Source organism: Charadrius vociferus, unplaced genomic scaffold (assembly GCF_000708025.1).
Source record: "Charadrius vociferus isolate BGI_N301 unplaced genomic scaffold, ASM70802v2 scaffold370, whole genome shotgun sequence".
Lineage (NCBI taxonomy): Eukaryota > Metazoa > Chordata > Aves > Charadriiformes > Charadriidae > Charadrius > Charadrius vociferus.
This window is the reverse complement of record NW_009646744.1, coordinates 4,604,122-4,621,186: the sequence shown is the minus strand read 5'-3', so window position 1 is coordinate 4,621,186 and position 17,065 is coordinate 4,604,122. Positions and strand designations below refer to the sequence as shown.

Genomic DNA, 17,065 nt, shown 5'->3' with positions numbered 1-17,065 from the left:
ATTCACTGCCAACTGTTGGAGCTCTAAAAGACCCCGTTTGCACATGTCTCTGACCACATCAGCCAGAAACCCCCTTTTGCTCCTCCCTCTGCCCCCTATTTTCCTGATTCCCCATCGATCGAATGAGTTCTGGAGCCGGGCCTGGAAGCAAACACGAAGCATTGGGAGATTTGCAGTTGATGGTAGGAGTTGTCAAGAGCTGTTGTCAGCACAGCGTACAAGATGTGCGTGAACCATCCCCAGCAACTGTTCCTCCCCAAGCCAGCTCTTCTGACAAGACAGAAAACACACGGAGCCGCCTTTCCCGGCACAGATCCTCGCCGCAGAAGATGAAACGAGAGCTTACCCTGCTGTCAGTTTGAGCGGCGTTGGGTTTGAGCTGGAGAAACTCCCCCGCGCACGCACACACCTGCTCCCACATACTCTGGCTCAGCCCCAACCATCCCCGCGCCGCGTTTCACGTTCAAGGCTGAGCGGGTTTTGCCGCTGAGGACACGTCTCGGTGCCCAGGACCGGGTTGGGACGGCCAGAGGACCCGCGGAGCCGCCGGGCGGGAGCAGGTGGAGCGGCCGGGGACGGCTGCCCGTGTCCGGGCTCTGGAAGGACACAGCGGCTTTGTTTGCCTGTGTGGGGTGTGGGAGGCTCCCCCAGCTTGGCACCAGGAGGTTAGTGCTTTTTAAAAGACTATTGTTTTCACCCTGTGTTTTCGGAAAAACAAGGAGGGAGCTGGGCAGAGGCACGAGAGCCACCCTGGCTGCTTCTGCCTCGAGCTTCTGCTGCTGTGGGCACCTCTCCGGCTGCGCTCCCAGCCTCCCGACCTCCTTCTTCCCACGCGCCCGCAGCTCAGACCCCCGATCCCGCTGAGCTTGTGTTCCCCCACATCCACGCATCGTTTCTTTCCCTGGTCTCTGCTGCGTCAGCAGCACTACCAACAGCAGTGCAGAAACACACAAAGGGGTTTCCCCAGACCTAAGACTTCTCCAGCCTCAGCCTTCCATGGGCATCTCAGCTTCGTTGTGGTAAACCAGCCACCCGGCCAAAGCTGATGGCCCTCATCGCTGCAGAGCTGGACTGAAGGATCTGCTGTGAGATGCCTCAGTGGACACGGGGTTAATGACCCAAATGAGAGAGAACCCCCAAACATATTTAGAAAAAGTCCCCATTTATGCTTTGGATCTCAGTCTGTGGTAACTGAGCTGGGATCAGCAAGATCTCCAGGGCGGTTTAGTTGGGCTCCGACCAAGGTGCAACACACGCATGGCCTTTCCTTAGGAGAACTCGGCTCGGGGTTTGTCCTCCCTGGCTTTCACTGTTATCACACGCCTGCCTGATGAGGTTTAGTAGACCAACTACTTTCTGTATAATAACGACAGCAATGCAGATTTCCTCTGCTCAGCTGGGGCTCGCTGTGACCGTGCAGAGCAATTAGAGGTGATTCACAGGGGCGGGTGGACTCGACCAGGATCCCGGGAGGGCTGTCCCTGTCCCTGTCCCTGTCCCTGTCCCTGGGATGCAGGGCGCAAGGTAGGCTTCATGGCGATGCTGAGAAAGCTGGTGTTTATTGATATATAATGGTTTTTTTTTGCTGTAACTGGATAAGCATGGAAGGTGTTTTTCCTTTGGAGGAGTTGCAAGGTAACATCTCATTATGTAAAGGATCTAAACAGCAAAAGGCTGTTGCTAATTGGCAAAAATATTTAAGTTTCCCACCTGGAGTTGGTTGAGTTTGCTGATGAGGTTGCCTGCAGCTCAGCTGCCTGCCAGTATGGAGGCTGGGGAAGGACCCTGGCTCCTGGAGCGAGTGGCTGTTAGCGAGCCTCAGCGCTGGAGGATGCTCTTCCCAGGAGTGAAGGTCAGGAGCAGGTTAACACCCCGAAGGTGTTTCCTAGGTGCGGGCAAAGTGTTTGGTTTGGCTTGTCTCATAGCTCCCTTCCAACGGCAGGAACAAATATTGCCTTTGTGTAATGACTGGAATGATGAAAATTCACTGTCGTGGCCTTAAACGATGAGCAGTCCCTGGTCTGCGTCCCCAGCTTGCCTGGCAGATAAGGGCTGTAACGCTCTTTGATGAAGATAAGAGGGAGCCAGACCTGTCCCTGCTCCCAACAAATGTTAATCTCGTGAGCCGGTTCCTGGGCTGAAGTGGTTTCACACAGGGACGCTTCTCAAATGGGGGTACTGTAACCACACGTCTTTAACTTTAAGCTTCTCTTAACTGCTAATGGTGACAGCAGCAGTCCCTAAACTCCGCCATAAAGCTGTGTTCTACCTGTGGTAGGTGGGTGAAGGGTGGGAAGATCTGGCCTTTAACCTTGAGGAGTTTTTCCCGGTGCGGAGCTGCTGTGTACTCTGCTGGAGCACGACAGCTTTTGCAATCGGATCCAGGGGCGGGGAGCTTGGCTAAAGTTTTCCTCCTCTACGGAGCCCTTTCAGTGGGGTGAGAAAAGTGCTGAGGCTTTGGGTTTGTAGTGTCAGGCTTTAAATGCAAACAGCTAAATCGGGAGGAGGTTTCACAGGGGCAGAACAGAAGCGAGCCCTGCAGCGGCACCAGGAACTGCTCCGAGCCAAGTGTTTGGACAACTTTGATATCTCCAGAGCTGTAGGCAGTGCTCTGATCTCTCACATCGCTCCTTAGAGCCGCGCTGCTAATCCTTTGTATCTGTGCAAACACGAGAGGAGAATATCTCTGTTGTTTTCTTGTTCCTGCCAGACTTTCCTTCCCTTCCTCCTGCCAAGCGCAGGCTTGAGGGCACAGCCCAGACCTTGAGTTTCTGGGAGAGCTTGGGGGCACCGACACCGGCCACTGGCTCAGTTGTGCCAAAGAGGTGTTTTGGTGATTTACAGCGTGTTGTGCTGAGCGAGTTGGCAGATGCTCTGAACTGGCAGAGGAGGAGGGAGACCGTCACGAGGAATAAAAGGCCGTCTCCTGGCAAAAACAAGGAGAAAGTCTTGGCTGTGGGCTTACCCGCCGAGTGCAATATGGTGCTTAAAGATCATCCTGTGGAAAAGTAACAGGTAATCCGGTTGAACGGTGTTAATGATATGAGTTTCCAGTAGGTGTTGTTCATCTAAGTGCTGTCTCTGAATGCTCTCTCCATGAAGGAACCATCATCAAAGTAGATATTTAAATAACGTCAAAGGTTCTTCGACCTCCGAGTGTGCAGGGGTGAGGGGAGGGCACGAGGTGCTGTCCCTTGGTCTCTTGGCCACCTCTGTGTGCTTTTCGTTGCCACCAAAAGTCACCCGTTTTGTGGCTGTGCTGCTATTGTTTAATTGCAGTTCTGACTAGTCACATGAAATGTCAAGTGTCAAGCAACCCTTAAGTAAACGAGAACTTTCTAATTACTGTCCCAACCCTTTGTTTCTGTTCTCTGAAGGCCGGAGGCAGTTTCCACCTCGCCTTACCCAGGTACAAGCCCAGAGTAGTCCCGTCGAAGTACACAGAATTATTCCTATTTCACAGCGCAAACCGAAGCTCCAGGGACAGCAGTTTATCCTCCCCGAGTAAGCACTTGTTTTTCTAATATGATTGCAAATTAATTTCAGAGATAATGTGATACCATGTAATTGAGAGTCCCCTGAGCTGGTACCAGATCCTGTTTTTGCCGAGCCCTCTACAGACCAGCGAGGATGTCATTGAACCACCCTTAATGGAGATTCAGGGAGACCTTGCTTGCTTTGCAGGTTTGTGTCCTACACCCCTGTGCTGCTGAAGGTCTCTCTCTTACCTCAGAAAATCAGTGCAATAATAAATTTCTTTCCTTTTCCCCTCTGATACCTTCCAATGCTCCTTTATCACTTGATAGCAGGTGGGCCAAAGGCTGTGTGCGCTGTGGTTGTCCCGAGGTTGAGTGGATCGTGGCAGGCTAAAGGGAGAAAAAAAGACTGCAGAGAGGGTGCTGCCGTGCTTCTCCCACCTGGGGTGCGAATTTGGGTCTTTCCTCAACCCAATCATCAATTTTTCATGGAATTTGTAAGCAGGCGTTTATCTCTGAGACCTCCAGCCTGCTGCTGGACAGAACTGAAGTAGGTCAGCAGCTTCCCACCTTATTCATGCCTGTTGCTGAGCTGGGGGGTTAAAAGCTTAGGAGTCACAAGCAGACAAAATTTGCCCCTCGGAGTTCCCCTGAAACACTCTATCGAGCGAGATGGGGAAGGGGAATGAAGGCTCCAGGCTGCTGTGAAGGTGCTTGGGGGGTGCCTGGGGTGTCAGTGCCACCCGGGGCCCTGGGAGTCTGCAGGATACGGGTGTAGGTGGTGATGGAGAGGGGCTGTGTGCCGGGCAGGGGTGCCGCGGCCGCCTGGGGTAACTCATCCCAACCCGGCCCTGCTCTCCAGACGCTCCGGCAATGCAAACAAAGTGAGAAGGATGGTAGTAAGAGCTGCAGCATAAACCCTGTTTCTGCAAGGCTCAAAGACAGCTGATCTGAAGAAACCTGTTTATTGTGAGGTTTGGGAAAACAATTTTTATGCAAATTGCTTTTTTTTTTTTTTTGGCAAGTAATGGGGTTGATACAAAACTTGGAATTACAGCTTTAAGAATACAAACACAAATACATAGTAGCTTGTTCAACAAACACAAAACAAACTTCTTCCCTGGGGAACATTAAGTGAGCAAATGTTTGCTGAAATAAATGGGCAACAAACACAGGGTGGGGGGTACAAAACAAAACAAAACAACCCAACTCAGAAGCCAAAACCCCACTGAAGAAGCAGCAGTCACATCTTCAGTTATATGCTCAGGCTGTACTTTCACTTTGCTTTTCCTGTTCGATAGCTGCCAGAAAAACAGAAGAAATAAAAACATCATCAATAAACATTATAATGATTCTGCAGGATACAGATTTCTATGGCCATTCTTAAAGCCAGGGGATGGTAAGTCCACACTTGCTTTCTTTGGCCACCCTGGAAATACCAACCCGTTCCCACATCTCTATAGCTAGGTAGGGTGCAGTTCATGATGTGCAAAGCTTCTCTTGTATTTACAGCTTTAGCATTGGTAGGGATAATAAAACAGGGGAAAAAAAACAGACATCTTGCATCGAGGGACAGCATGTCTCCATGGCTATAAGTACTGACACATCCAAAGTGGTCAGTGAGGCTCTTTTGAAGGAAATCACTCGCAATCTCTGGTCCAAATGCAGAGAAATGCCATTTTCCCATCCCAAGCTGAATGTGAATCACAGCCCTCCTCTGGCTGCCCGTGCACAGTGTGTGTATGGAAGAAAACCCTCCGCGAGAAAAGCCCAGGGGTGCTTTGCTAAGGCAGATGGCCTGTTAGATGAGGATGATGATGGGTTTCACTTGCAGCCTTATTCCCAGAGAATGTGCCTGGAGCTCTCCTGGCCAGGGCTGGCAGCAGGTACCGATGGGGGGCAGCAACTTATCTGCCTGATAACACATTACATCCAGAGCCCAGGCATCTTCTGGGGATGCTGCCTGACCTGCCAGGGGTGCGCAAGGGTTCCCCCGTGCCTCCGAAGAAGCTGGTAACACAGTAATTACAAACGGTTTGATCCTCTTACCTGCAACCGGCAGAAAAAGTGGTCTTGCTTTTAGCAGAAGCAAGAGCAATCCCATCAGAAAGGATTTTTCAGGCAAAACGTGCCATCCGTTATAACTACTCATATCCTTGGAAGCACAGCGTAGAGTACGAGTCTTAGTATTATCCCCAGTTAAAGTCAGGAATGAGTTTGAGCCTCTAATCCTATGATTAGTATTCGTTTTGCATATGAACTGCAACACAGATTGTGTCCTTGCTACTCGTAGTTCAAATAGCCTCATAAGCACTTACTTTCTTTAGTGGGCAATGGATTTTTCTCTCTGGTTTCTGTCTTCTTCAGCTTGGTCTTGTCGAATGTTTCAATTTCTGCAAAATCTGGTTTGTCGGACATGATGGGTCCTGACAAAGAAAGGAAGAACACACCCGTGGCTTCATTAGCTACTGCTGGGATATCAGCCATCTGCAAAGCATTTTCTGCTTGAAAGAAAAAATACGAAAATACCACAAAATGTTTATTCAAAACCCCCCCCCCAAATCTAGCACCTCAGGCTGGGACCCCTCTCACCCTGAGGCTTGGCTCTTTCAGAGCAAAAGAGGAAAAGCATAGATAGAATTTTATCTAGATTTCTCAGACTAAATTTCTAAAAAATCGTATCTTTCACACAGAAACAAGAATACCTCAGCAAAGAAAAGACAATGCATTAATTGCCAATAATCCACGGTGCCTCCTGATGTAAACCTCTGTTTTCAGGAACGCTGCTAACCAGAAAGTCTACAATAAGCCCCAAATGCAATGTGAACAAAGAGCTTCAATTATGATTTTGTTTTAAGTAATAGGATTTGCCTTTAATTCTGAGCACCCTGTCCTGAGTGCATACGTACCCCGTAGCTGGATGAGCTGCTGTGGACACTTGTGCTTAACAATAGAGGACCGGTTCACCCAGCCCTTTGTTTGCTCTCGCACTCAATATCCCGGTCGCAGGCTCAATGGGTTGGATTATACTCTACTATAAGAGAATCCACAAAGCACACCAGCATTCAACACTTCACCTGTCAAAACTTCCCTAATCCGATTCCTGGTTTTAATAGAAATTCAAGTTAAAATCCAGGCTGGGCATTATTCCCCTGATTTCAGCGGAGTTTCCCGTCAAGGCGAGGTTTGGCCCGGAGATGGCTAATATAATTATATTTTTTCCTTCCTGAAGACAATCGGATTTCATTGCTATCTGCACTGAGACAACAGAAGCGAATGTTCACAGGGAAAAAAAAAAAAAAAAGAAAAGCTACTAAAACCACATGGCATTACCGTCTGGCTGCTCTCTCCTCAGCTGCTTGGTGGCCGTCTGAGGCAGTGTGAGTTGAAAAAGGTCAGGGTAATCCCTCCTCTCCTCTCCTCCCCCCGCCCGAGCCCATCGCTATTAATATTGATTAGTTTAGTGCTGGGATTGCTCAGCGTTTAGGGAAAGGGCAGATTGCTGCTGCAGAAAGTGCACCAGGGAGGGAAATGGGAAAACTGCCATGGAAAACTGCCAATATACATCTTCTCTTCCCTTTCTCCTCTCCTCCTCTTCTCCTCTTCTCTTCTTCTCCTCTTCTCTTCTCCTCTTTTCCTCTTTTCCTCCTCTTCTCCTCTTCTCCTCTCCTCATTTACCAAGTAATATTTAAGTTTCCTTTCCCACCCTTCTTTTACAATGCTGAGGTTCGGAGTTGAGGTGAGGTCTGGAGTTCGTTTAAGTGCTAGTGCTGCGGTTCGTGGGGAGTTTTTAGGCGAATTCAGCGAAGCGCCTGGGGACCGTCCCCCACCTGCCCAGGCTGGAAGGAGCACGTGTTGGGGTGTGGGAGGACTCTCAGCAGAGCCGCGGGCCGATTGCCACCTTTGAGGGCCAAATCTGAGATAAGTGATGCCCTGAGCACCATGCTGGTGTCTGGGAATGTGTCCCGAAAGGAAAAACAGTGAATCTTTTCATTTGCTCCCATTTTGGTAGCTACCAACCCACCTGCTGGTGCCTCCCTCGACCTGACAGCAGGCAGCTCTGCAAGCCAGACCGGGCAGATGCCCGCGGCCGACATTCCTGCCTTCACCTGGCAAGAAGACGTGTTTGCCCATCCCGCTCGTTCCTTGTACCCCCCTAAGCCCATGGCGTGGACCACGCTGGACTCACTTGCAGGGAACCTCTGCAGCTGGCGCGAAGGGAGAATGCGCTGTAGGTGCCAAGCGATGTAATTTCAGAAAAACCTTTAAAATAGCGCTCGGTCCTTGCCTGTATTTGCAAGGCGCGTTTTGTATTAGATGTGGACCCCACCTGTAGCCACCTCCTAGAGCTGCTGCTCCTGAGGGCTGTGGACATCCCTGCGGCTGTGACATGGCTCCAGCTACGCTTCCCGCTTTGCAGCACGGAAATATTTGGGAATCCTTTTTCAAAGCCCTCACGCTTGTGCATCCTCCGAGAGGCTGGCGTGGGTTTCCTCTTGTGTAACTTTGGGTGTCTCCATCTGAATTCCTCGTCTAGACTCCATGGCAGTCAATAGGGAGGCAACTAACTTGGGATAAAATTGTGTTTTAGGGGTACCTGGGTTTCTCTACTGCCTACAAAGGGAGCCTGGACAAGGAGCTCAGGGAGACGGAGATGTCTCACAGATGATTGAGAGCCCCGGGAAGGTGCTGTGGATCTTTCTGTTGGCGTAATAGGCAAAGTGGGTCTGAGCCTGATGTGTGTGCATGGAGAAAATGGTTTTAATGTTTTTAAATGTGTTTTAAGGACCTCTTCTTCCAATGTGTGCTTAAATTAAAATAATGAACATGTAGATGAAAATGTAATGAAAATGTAGAAAAAAATATTATTTTTACTCATCAGCCTTCATAAATAGTGGTCCCTTTCTACCCAGTGGTTCTTTCCTTTATCCATCCTGTTTTCTGTATCTTCAGAGAGTGCGGGGGTTGCTGCAAGCCGCGGTAAACAGCGGTCTAAGAGTAGGTTTTCTCTGTGGTCGTGTCTGCAGTATTTGAGGTGAAGCAGAATGGAGTACCACAGAGGTGGTAAAACCTGCATAATGCTGCTCAGCCGGAGCTCCAAAGGAGCGTCTGGGTCCCACTGAGCTCAGCCCTGGGCAAGCCTGGCTGTGCTGCTTCCAGACTGAAAACAGTAAATGAATTTGCACCAATGTAGCTCCTTTTTTGTCAGGCTAAAAGCTCGGTTGACTTGTGCAGACTGGCTTGGTTACCTCTGCGTCTGCACGGACCATCCATGCAAAATCAGTGTGCGTGCATACCAGTCATATTGAGCATCAGGACTCTGTTCTCTTGCTTCTATCCCATTACTCCAACCAATTGTCAAAAGTATAAAGTGGTGTTCTTGACTGAAAACCCCTGGGAATGAGCAGGAAGGCGGCCGCTGGGTGAATACTTGGTGTAAGCCATAGCTGAGATTTGGCACTGAACAGTCTTGGTGTCTCTTTAAAGAAAGAGAATTAACCTCTTCTTGTTAGGCTGGACACCAGATTCAGAAGATCAGAAAAGACTTTAAAGTGCAATCATGAATTCAAGCAGTTCATGAGTTTCAGTATTTTAAATATACGTCCATATTTACAAGTAACAATTAGAATTCCTATCACAAAGAGAGATTAAAAGGGGAAAGCCTCTTAAACTTTTAGACTGGCACAAATTCTCTCAGATGTAGAGAGCAAATGAAGTGCTCAGGACAGCGCAGCAGCAGAATCTCACTTCTGGCTTTCTGTGTACAGTCACAGGCTTCGTCCCTAGCATCCACAGCAGAGCTCAGACTTCCCTAAACATGTTAAGACAGGGTGGACACGCTTGCTTTTTCACCACCACCATTTTACTTGCCCAATTTATTGGCAGACCTAGTATTAAAAACAGTTTGGGGTGAGTTGTTTGGGTTTTTAGGCTTTTAATGGATACTGGGTTGGGTGTCTGAGGAAGGTGCAACAGTGTTAGTCCACATAATATAATGATGAGAAATTACATGTTCTCCCTCTCAGCGGAGCTGAGTAGATACTCATCTCCATAATGAACGTCTTGACCACTGCATAAAGTGCCTGTCCAGTTTCTGCAGCTTGTGAGCTCAGTACTGTGGTCAAACACAGCTCAGGTGGGATCAAAGCCTCACGTTTACATACTCTGTGCAGGACAGGCAGCTGTATGTAGTGTTCATATAGAAAGTTCGGAGTTTGGCCTGAGGGCATTGCACAGTGCGTTGAGGCTGGTCACAGGAGGGAAAGACACATAGGTACTATTTTACTCAGGTGCCTTTTACTTGAACTGGGATAGTCTTGCTATATCAGCAGCAAAGAGTTATTTGACAGGTTTTTAATGGCAGGATTTCAGAGTCACCACCTTCAGTAAGGGGAACATGGCATCTACCTGGCCTTGGGATGACCGCGGTAGCCATGAACCACAGCGGTCTTTGAGGTGCACAGGGGCAGCTGAACCATCCAGCGTATAGCAGTGAGAAAAACCAGCAAGCCAGCAGAGCCAGCAAACTATAGGGTCTTTATAGATCCTAGACACATAAAGCATGTAAAGCTCTATGGCCATGTCTGAAAAGCTGCCTCAGATAAGGATGGAAGCTGCGTTTTATTTCAATCTGCTGCCAAAGGATGAAGGGCTGAGTCAAACTTGCCAGGACTGACACCTCTGATACCGGTGAGTCACCCGCCACTGACAGCACTAAACCATGCCTGGCAGCGTGAGCCACCGAGTGTCTGTCAGCCACCCACCGAGAAACAGGGCAAAACAAATACTTGCTACCAGGATGCAGTAATAGGTGAGAGGAAATGTTTTAAAGCAGCTCAAGTGCAAAGGAAAACTCAGAGGGGAGTCCAAAGAGTGCGGCTGGGAGGTTTGGAGCCTGCTGCCGCGCAGCCTTTTCCCTTGGCTGTTGTCACTTGGAAGCAGCGAGCCCAGCCTGCGCGGGGCTGGGGCTGCAGGGACATATATATATATATATATATATACTTATACATATAGGGGCTGGGGGGATGCTGTGCTCAAGTCTGGCACAAGAGGTGCTCTGCAAATGCCAAGTTTCATGGAGACGAGGTGGGCAACTGCAAGAAGAAGGGTTTTCTTCCTCTTTGGCGTAGCAGTGGGAATCGGATCGCATCTATGTCTATACGGAGCTGAGGAGGGACAAAGCACCCGAACGCAAGCAGCCGGTGAGGGGAACAGACGCTCGAGCAGATCACTGTCTGTAGCTGAGCCAATAAGCTGACACAACTGATTTTATAATCACATTAGTGCTGTCTCGAAATAACACACCCACTCAAATGTAACAGTGATTTCATTTTCAAAATGTTGTGGTATTTTGGGTGCTAAAGGTAGGGGATTAATTTTTCAAGGTCAAAAGCTGGGCTGGAATCTGCAAGCACCCTAATTACTTTAGGTCCCTATGAGCATTGAGCACCTTCCAGAAAGGTAGCAGGACTGGGCGGGTTATAAGCTGACCTTAGAAGGTTTCCCGTCCTTAGGGGAACAGAAAAAAAAAAAAGACTACAGCTTCACAGAAAGGGTTTTCTTAGTTCTCTTTGTGCCTTTTGTTCTGTCTTGCTGCCAAAAAAAATATCCATGTTTGGGAACGGAGACAGGTTCCCAGGCTAAGAGACAATGAATCCTGGGGGCGTAAGGAGGGCAACGATCTCTCTTCGGCAGAGTGTCTGCTGTAACGCTGCACTGCTGGTGTGTAAATACTAGATACTTGTCTTCTACTGCATGTTTTATCATTACCTAAGGTGTTTCATTTTCCTTATCGAGACTCTTGAGCCGTAAGGGTAGGTGCATACAGAGGATGGGGGAGAGGAGAGACTAGTTGTAGATAATTCTTCTGCTTGGGCTATTTTTTCCAACTGCACGTTTTCCAAATAGCTCTGGAGTTTAGACAGCCCATCCTAGGAGTCCCATTGCAGCAACGGAGCAAAAAGAAAACATGAGCTATTGCAAGTGGAAATTTCCCCTCTTTCATGGTCTTATAAAACTCAGTATGGAGGTGAATTTTTAAAAGTTTAACTAGATGGAGATTCCTGCAACAGAACTTTCTTGAGAACTGACCCAAAAGTCTGTCTTGAGCATAAAGTACTTGGCTTCGGCCAGGCCTTTTCTAGCAAAACCCGGTGACACATACGTGCATTAAAGGAAAAAAATAATACATAATGTCCGTGCACATGCTTCTCTCCCAAAGACAGGGTGGGAAAAGAAGCATGTGATGTATTAGTCACATTAGTTAATATGCTATAGAGCACATGACAGTTTGTGATGAATATTGGTCTAGAAACGCAACTTTAGCATGACTTCCAGTCTTTACTAACAGTCTTTTTTCTATCTCCTTTCTGGACAGAAGAATCTCTTGAGGGCAGCAGCTCTTGGGGAAACAGTAAGATAGAGAAGTCTTGGGTGAGCATTGGGAGTGTGCTCAAACATGGCTCTTAGTGTAGCCAGCTGCTCTGGAATTAAACAATCCACTGCTGGATTTCTCACTCTCTTTGCTTTAAACAAAGGGAAAATCACCATTCCTTATGAAGATTAAATTGTGGCACCCGGTGTGCAGCAAATAGATAACCAACATAATCCAAGATAAGATACTAAAAGATAAAATAATAAAATCTAGAGATCTACTGACTTAATATTAACTTCAGATTTTCATTTGTCCAGATGAAAAATTACAATAAGTGGGTCTGTCATTACAATCTACCTTGTGCTGGGGTAGATAGAGGTGTGGTATCCTTGACTTCTGGGCCACAGGGTTGCGGATGTAGTTTTGATGTGTGCCTAACTCATCTCTTTGTTGCCAAATCATTCCGCTTTCAATAGCCTGGGACCTCCTGGCAGCTTAAGTAGGTTTTATGTTTTGGGGTCCTGAAGCTTTTCAGCCACTTAAGGAAATGACACTGCTGAAGCAGAGGAACAGAGTAGGCAGCCAAGTATCTCTTCTAGCTGATCTCTGTGAGCAATTTCCAGAATAAAAACTTGTATTTCTACTTGAAGGGATTCATACATCTTTTCCAAAAATCCTTTTCCAATGTTATAAGCTTGTTATACAAAGGAAGCCCAACACATAGGTATTACATCCTGTGTACAAGGTCAACAATTATAAGAAAAGTGGCAATTGGCAAGTTCCACATCTGTTAACTTCTGCCTGTTCAAATGAAAGCTGCAAGTATGTTATGTTAAATGCTGATTTTCTTCTCTAAAATGTAAAAAACCAAAAAGATAACTATTTTCCTTTCACAGCATCTTAAGTAAACAGCTATCGCTTCAGAACCTGACTGAACTAGAATGTTTTCAATGACTACTTTTCTGACTTTTTTCTTGCAAATATCTGTAAAGTGCAGAAATCGGTGGCAGTCTTTTCAAGGCTATGTCTTTGTTACAGGGTTAACCCGAGCTCTGTATACTCAAACCGACTCGTCTGGAGTTAGTATACTTCGAGTGTAAGCGACCACACCATGAAATAACATGGGAGCAGCACAGAGTGATTGTGTTGGCCACGGACAAGTTGTGCTAACTTGAACTGTAGCCTTTCCCCAACTCAAGGTAAAAGCACCATGGCAGCTCAAGTATAGATCCTTGTGAGTGCACAGAACAGGAATTCAAAAGGGTTGGGGACATTCCAGCTTTAATTCAAGTTAACTTTCCAGTGGAAACTAGCTTTAGGGCATGAGTTCATGTCTGTCCACAGCCCAAACTTGTGAATGCAGAGAAAACCAAATAGGAAGTGAAAAACAAAAGTGTGCAATATTGTAATTTTTGCTTGTCTGATGCATACATTGAATGATTTTTCTCTTTGGATGAATACTAGCTTGCATAAAATTCAAATAACTCAGCTGTCTACAGATGGGGGGGGAGTGTGGGAAGAGGAACAGAAGGAAGGAAATGGAACTGAGAAGATTGAATTAACCTTTCAATGTCTTGAATTTCAAGAAGGGAAGAATTATCTCCTGTTAAGTCTGCAGCCATGGAATTAAAATGTGAACAAGCCTTAAAAGCCACACTTGCCCCATATTCCTAGATCTCTAAAGACAGATCTTCCAAACCCAAGATTCAGATCCAAAAAGCATTCAAAGGAAGGAAAAAAAAATTATGCTGTAAATGTTTATTTTAATCACAGAACCCTGGTAGAAAACCGAATAAAAATGTCTGACATTTACGTAGAACATGTGCCTTCGATATTGAATACAGTTTGAAATAAAAAAATCCTTACTTATGTGTCTAGTAATGGCAGACAGTCTTTGAAAAGATTAATAGTTTTCTCTGTGCTGGAGTTTCTGTTTCCATAAAATAGGTTCTTTCACCTGTTTACTTGAGCATTGTGAAGCTTCATTTGTTAATACAAGGTAAAGCTTTAAAAATGGACTTTGATTCTTAGGTGCCCTTTTGGACACCGTGAGTCAGAAGATACTTGCTGATTTGAGAACCACCATGGAGAGTTACAGATGTCCAACGTGTCCAAGTGTCTTGTGCTGGGCTTTCTGAAACAAAATGTTTGATAGAAAATTTCATAATGCTGAAGAAAATGAACAAAGTAAAAACTCAGTTTGGGGACATGTCTCTATTTCTGGAAGAAATATGCAGGAGAGGAAAGCATTTAGCAGAGCAACCAGCTGGAAAGTGTTACCATTTGCTAATTCTTCTTCGGTGTTGAAAGGACTCAAGTTTGTCAATATTTTGCAAGGTATCAATAGAATCCATTTAAGACAAAAATTGAGCACTTCCAAGCCCAGGAGAGTATATCAAATAATTTGTTTGTAGAGGGCAATTAAACCCAAAAGCAAATACTTTGTTGACACATGGATAATTCCTCCCTCTCCCCCCAAGTAAAAACTGTTAGCATCTAATATCCAGGTATTACAGCAGACAGTGTCTTGCTTTGCTATGCATCAGATTTCCATTTCCTTCTAGTAAGATAATGACCCAGTATGAAGGTAAGGAATTGTACGGCAGGCTATCAACCTTCAAAGGATTGGATGGCATTGCAAAATTGATTTAAGTTCTGGAGTATTCTAGCTCAGTTTGTACTAAGCCTTGTACAACAGTGAGCACAGTTGGGATGGGGCTACTTTTCTTTCATTTGCTTCAATTTCTGATGAAGAGTAATGCAAGGCTGTTGCTGGAACTAGACTTTATTGGAAACTAAAGTGTTCAGAGAACATTTATTCTGAAGTCATACTAAGTCAGGACTGACATCAGGGACCCATGAAAGAAATACAGCTCCAGGTCTTCTGCAACATATACTAGTAATAATGACTTGTGCTCATCAATAGCTCTTCCTGAAAACATGGGAATTACACTAGTAATCATTTGAGATCTACTGAGTTACTTCGTGAGCACCTGACAGCAGAATTTCTGCAAAACTTCTAGGCTGAGCAACTTAGCTGGACTTCTAAGATAAGACACTGAGCTACAGAAACGGCTTACCCTTCGTTGATGTGGCTCTGGACATGGACTTACTGATGAGACAGGGATGCCATGGTACTCTGGCTCTTCGGTCCTAGGAGCCAGATGCTGACCGGACGCATCTGCCAAGCTCCTGGAGCTATGCAGCAGCTGGGGAATGGGTCCTTCTCCTTGTGAGCAGCCCCACGCTGTGGCCTTGTCACTGTGTAAGGCAGTGCATTGTCATATGTCCTGACACATGGGTGACAGTCCTCTGTCAGGCGGTGGGACTGCAGCCATGCACCTGCACAACCCCTGCTCGTACTGGGGCTGCCATGCGTGTGCCTGCGGGTGCGGAGCGGGTAAATGAGCCTGTGCGAGCTCCACGCTGTCTCGTCTAGACTGCTGAAACCAGGCTGGGTGTCTGAGCTGTGCCGCAGCCTGCCTACCACGTAAGCAGAATTACAAAATGCTGCCATAAAACTTGAGCTGTGCCCTGAGATAGTGGAAAACAAATGGGGACAGCTACCACATTGCTCCAGTGTAATTTTTAGCAGTGATCTGAGAGGCAGATGCCTTTGATAGCTGGATTTTGGAGGTGTAACCACGCAGCCGCTCATTAAGTTGTTGCCTCCTTTCCCTCTGTATTTACTATCTTAGAAAAAGTGGCTAAAGCACCAGGACTCCCAGCTTCTCCTCAACCTTTCAGAAATAGGCAGCGAGAACACAAAGTGAGCAGAAAAGACTAAAATGGCAGCACGGGACTGCATATGTCTGCCCCCTGCAAGGAATGCTGGAAGCGTTTGAAAGGAGGTAGGATAAACTGGCATGAAATGGAGTACTCTGAGCCAGTTCAGAGGAGGGAAGACACTGCCTTGGACTCAAAACCATCAAACAGGTGCTGTGCAGCGCCTGCCTACCTGCCTGCCTCTGCTGTCTGTCTCCTCTCGCTGCATGTGTTTTCTGTGTCAGGTTTCTCGCAGTTTTATTCCTGTCAACTGGCCAACATATCTGCTGAAGAGCCAGCTGGAGTCCGCGCTCTCCCATGTTTCATCAACAAAATTGCCAGCTTGTTCTGATTCAGTATCTTTATTGTTGTTGATGAGGCTAAATGAATCAGAAAGAACACAGCTATGTATACAAAATACAAATTCGGAAACCTCATCCTGATGCGAGGAAATTTTATTAGCTGCTCAAGTGGAGAAATCTGCTGTGGAAGCAGACTGACCGCAAATACAGACCTCCAGAGAGGTCGTTTCCCCTGACCCTGCACATTTTATTGTTTTTGTAGGGCACCTCCTAACGATACCAAATCTTCTAGTGGGGAAAATATAATTTCATATCTTCTTAAAACCAGGCTAATTTTCTGCAGGATTGTGACTCTCCCTTCTTCGAATTCTACATGTAAAACCTCTTAATGAGTCTTATAAATGTAGATAAAATTTAGAATCTGTGTTGGAAAACCTGAAACAAAACCCTCCCAGCTATTGGCAGTGCGAGTTTCAATTAATCCCATTCTACTTCTATCATATTTTTTTTGTCTCCTTTCATATACTCTTTGTCAGTATTTCATGGGAAGAAAAGCTTTTCCCGAGAGGATTTTTACTAACTAAATCCAAATTTCCTTAAATGCTTTATTAAACCCACCACCTATGGCTGCTGGCACTGCATGACAGAAAAAGCTGTTGTAGTTTCAGCGTGGCATGTGGGAACCGCAGACTGTCAGGCACGGCGTTTAACACTTCTGGTGTAAGCTCGCATCTCCTCACTAACTTATGCTAACTTAGTTTAAGGGTGCTAAATTTCGTGTATCAGAACGCATTAGCTCTTTGTCAAAGGGCACTCGGTTACTTCTGGCGCTATCGCACTTGGGAAATGTTGGGAGGTGATCGTTCTTCACGCTTTAATTCAGGAAATTTACAGGAAATATCTTCAGATGGTTATGAGAAATGCAAAGCTGTCGTGGATCGGGTGAATGCACGGTGGGGCTGTGGCCCTGGTCATGCTCTGGGCACCCCTCAGCCTGCACAGGCCGAGGCGGGTGGATGGCTGAGTCACTGTAAGGTTAAGAAGAAGAAAAAATTAACGCCTGGGTCATTGCTCGTCGTTCCCGGGTGCGGTGTGGCGGTGGTTGAGGCTCCGCGCAGCCCGGGGCCATAACGGACGGCGGCCCCACC

At 46.8% G+C, this 17,065-nt stretch overlaps 1 protein-coding gene across 1 annotated transcript; it reads right to left on the bottom strand.

The window, feature by feature from the left end:
• Positions 1 to 4,739: 4,739 nt before the first annotated feature.
• On the bottom strand, positions 4,740 to 5,894 carry TMSB4X (thymosin beta 4, X-linked). Its single transcript, XM_009891135.1, has 2 exons — positions 5,795 to 5,894; positions 4,740 to 4,777 (listed from the first exon to the last, which is right to left on the bottom strand). Exons 1-2 carry the CDS (start codon positions 5,892 to 5,894, stop codon positions 4,740 to 4,742), a joined length of 138 nt encoding a protein of 45 aa, XP_009889437.1.
• Positions 5,895 to 17,065: the final 11,171 nt, after the last annotated feature.

Coding starts and splice junctions, on each gene's coding strand:
- TMSB4X (XM_009891135.1), bottom strand. CDS start 5,894: ATGTCCGACAAACCAGATTTTGCAGAAATTGAAACATTCGACAAGACC. Junction 4,778..5,794: donor TCCATTGCCCACTAAAGAAA/GTAAGTGCTTAT, acceptor TTTTTCTGGCAG/CTATCGAACAGGAAAAGCAA.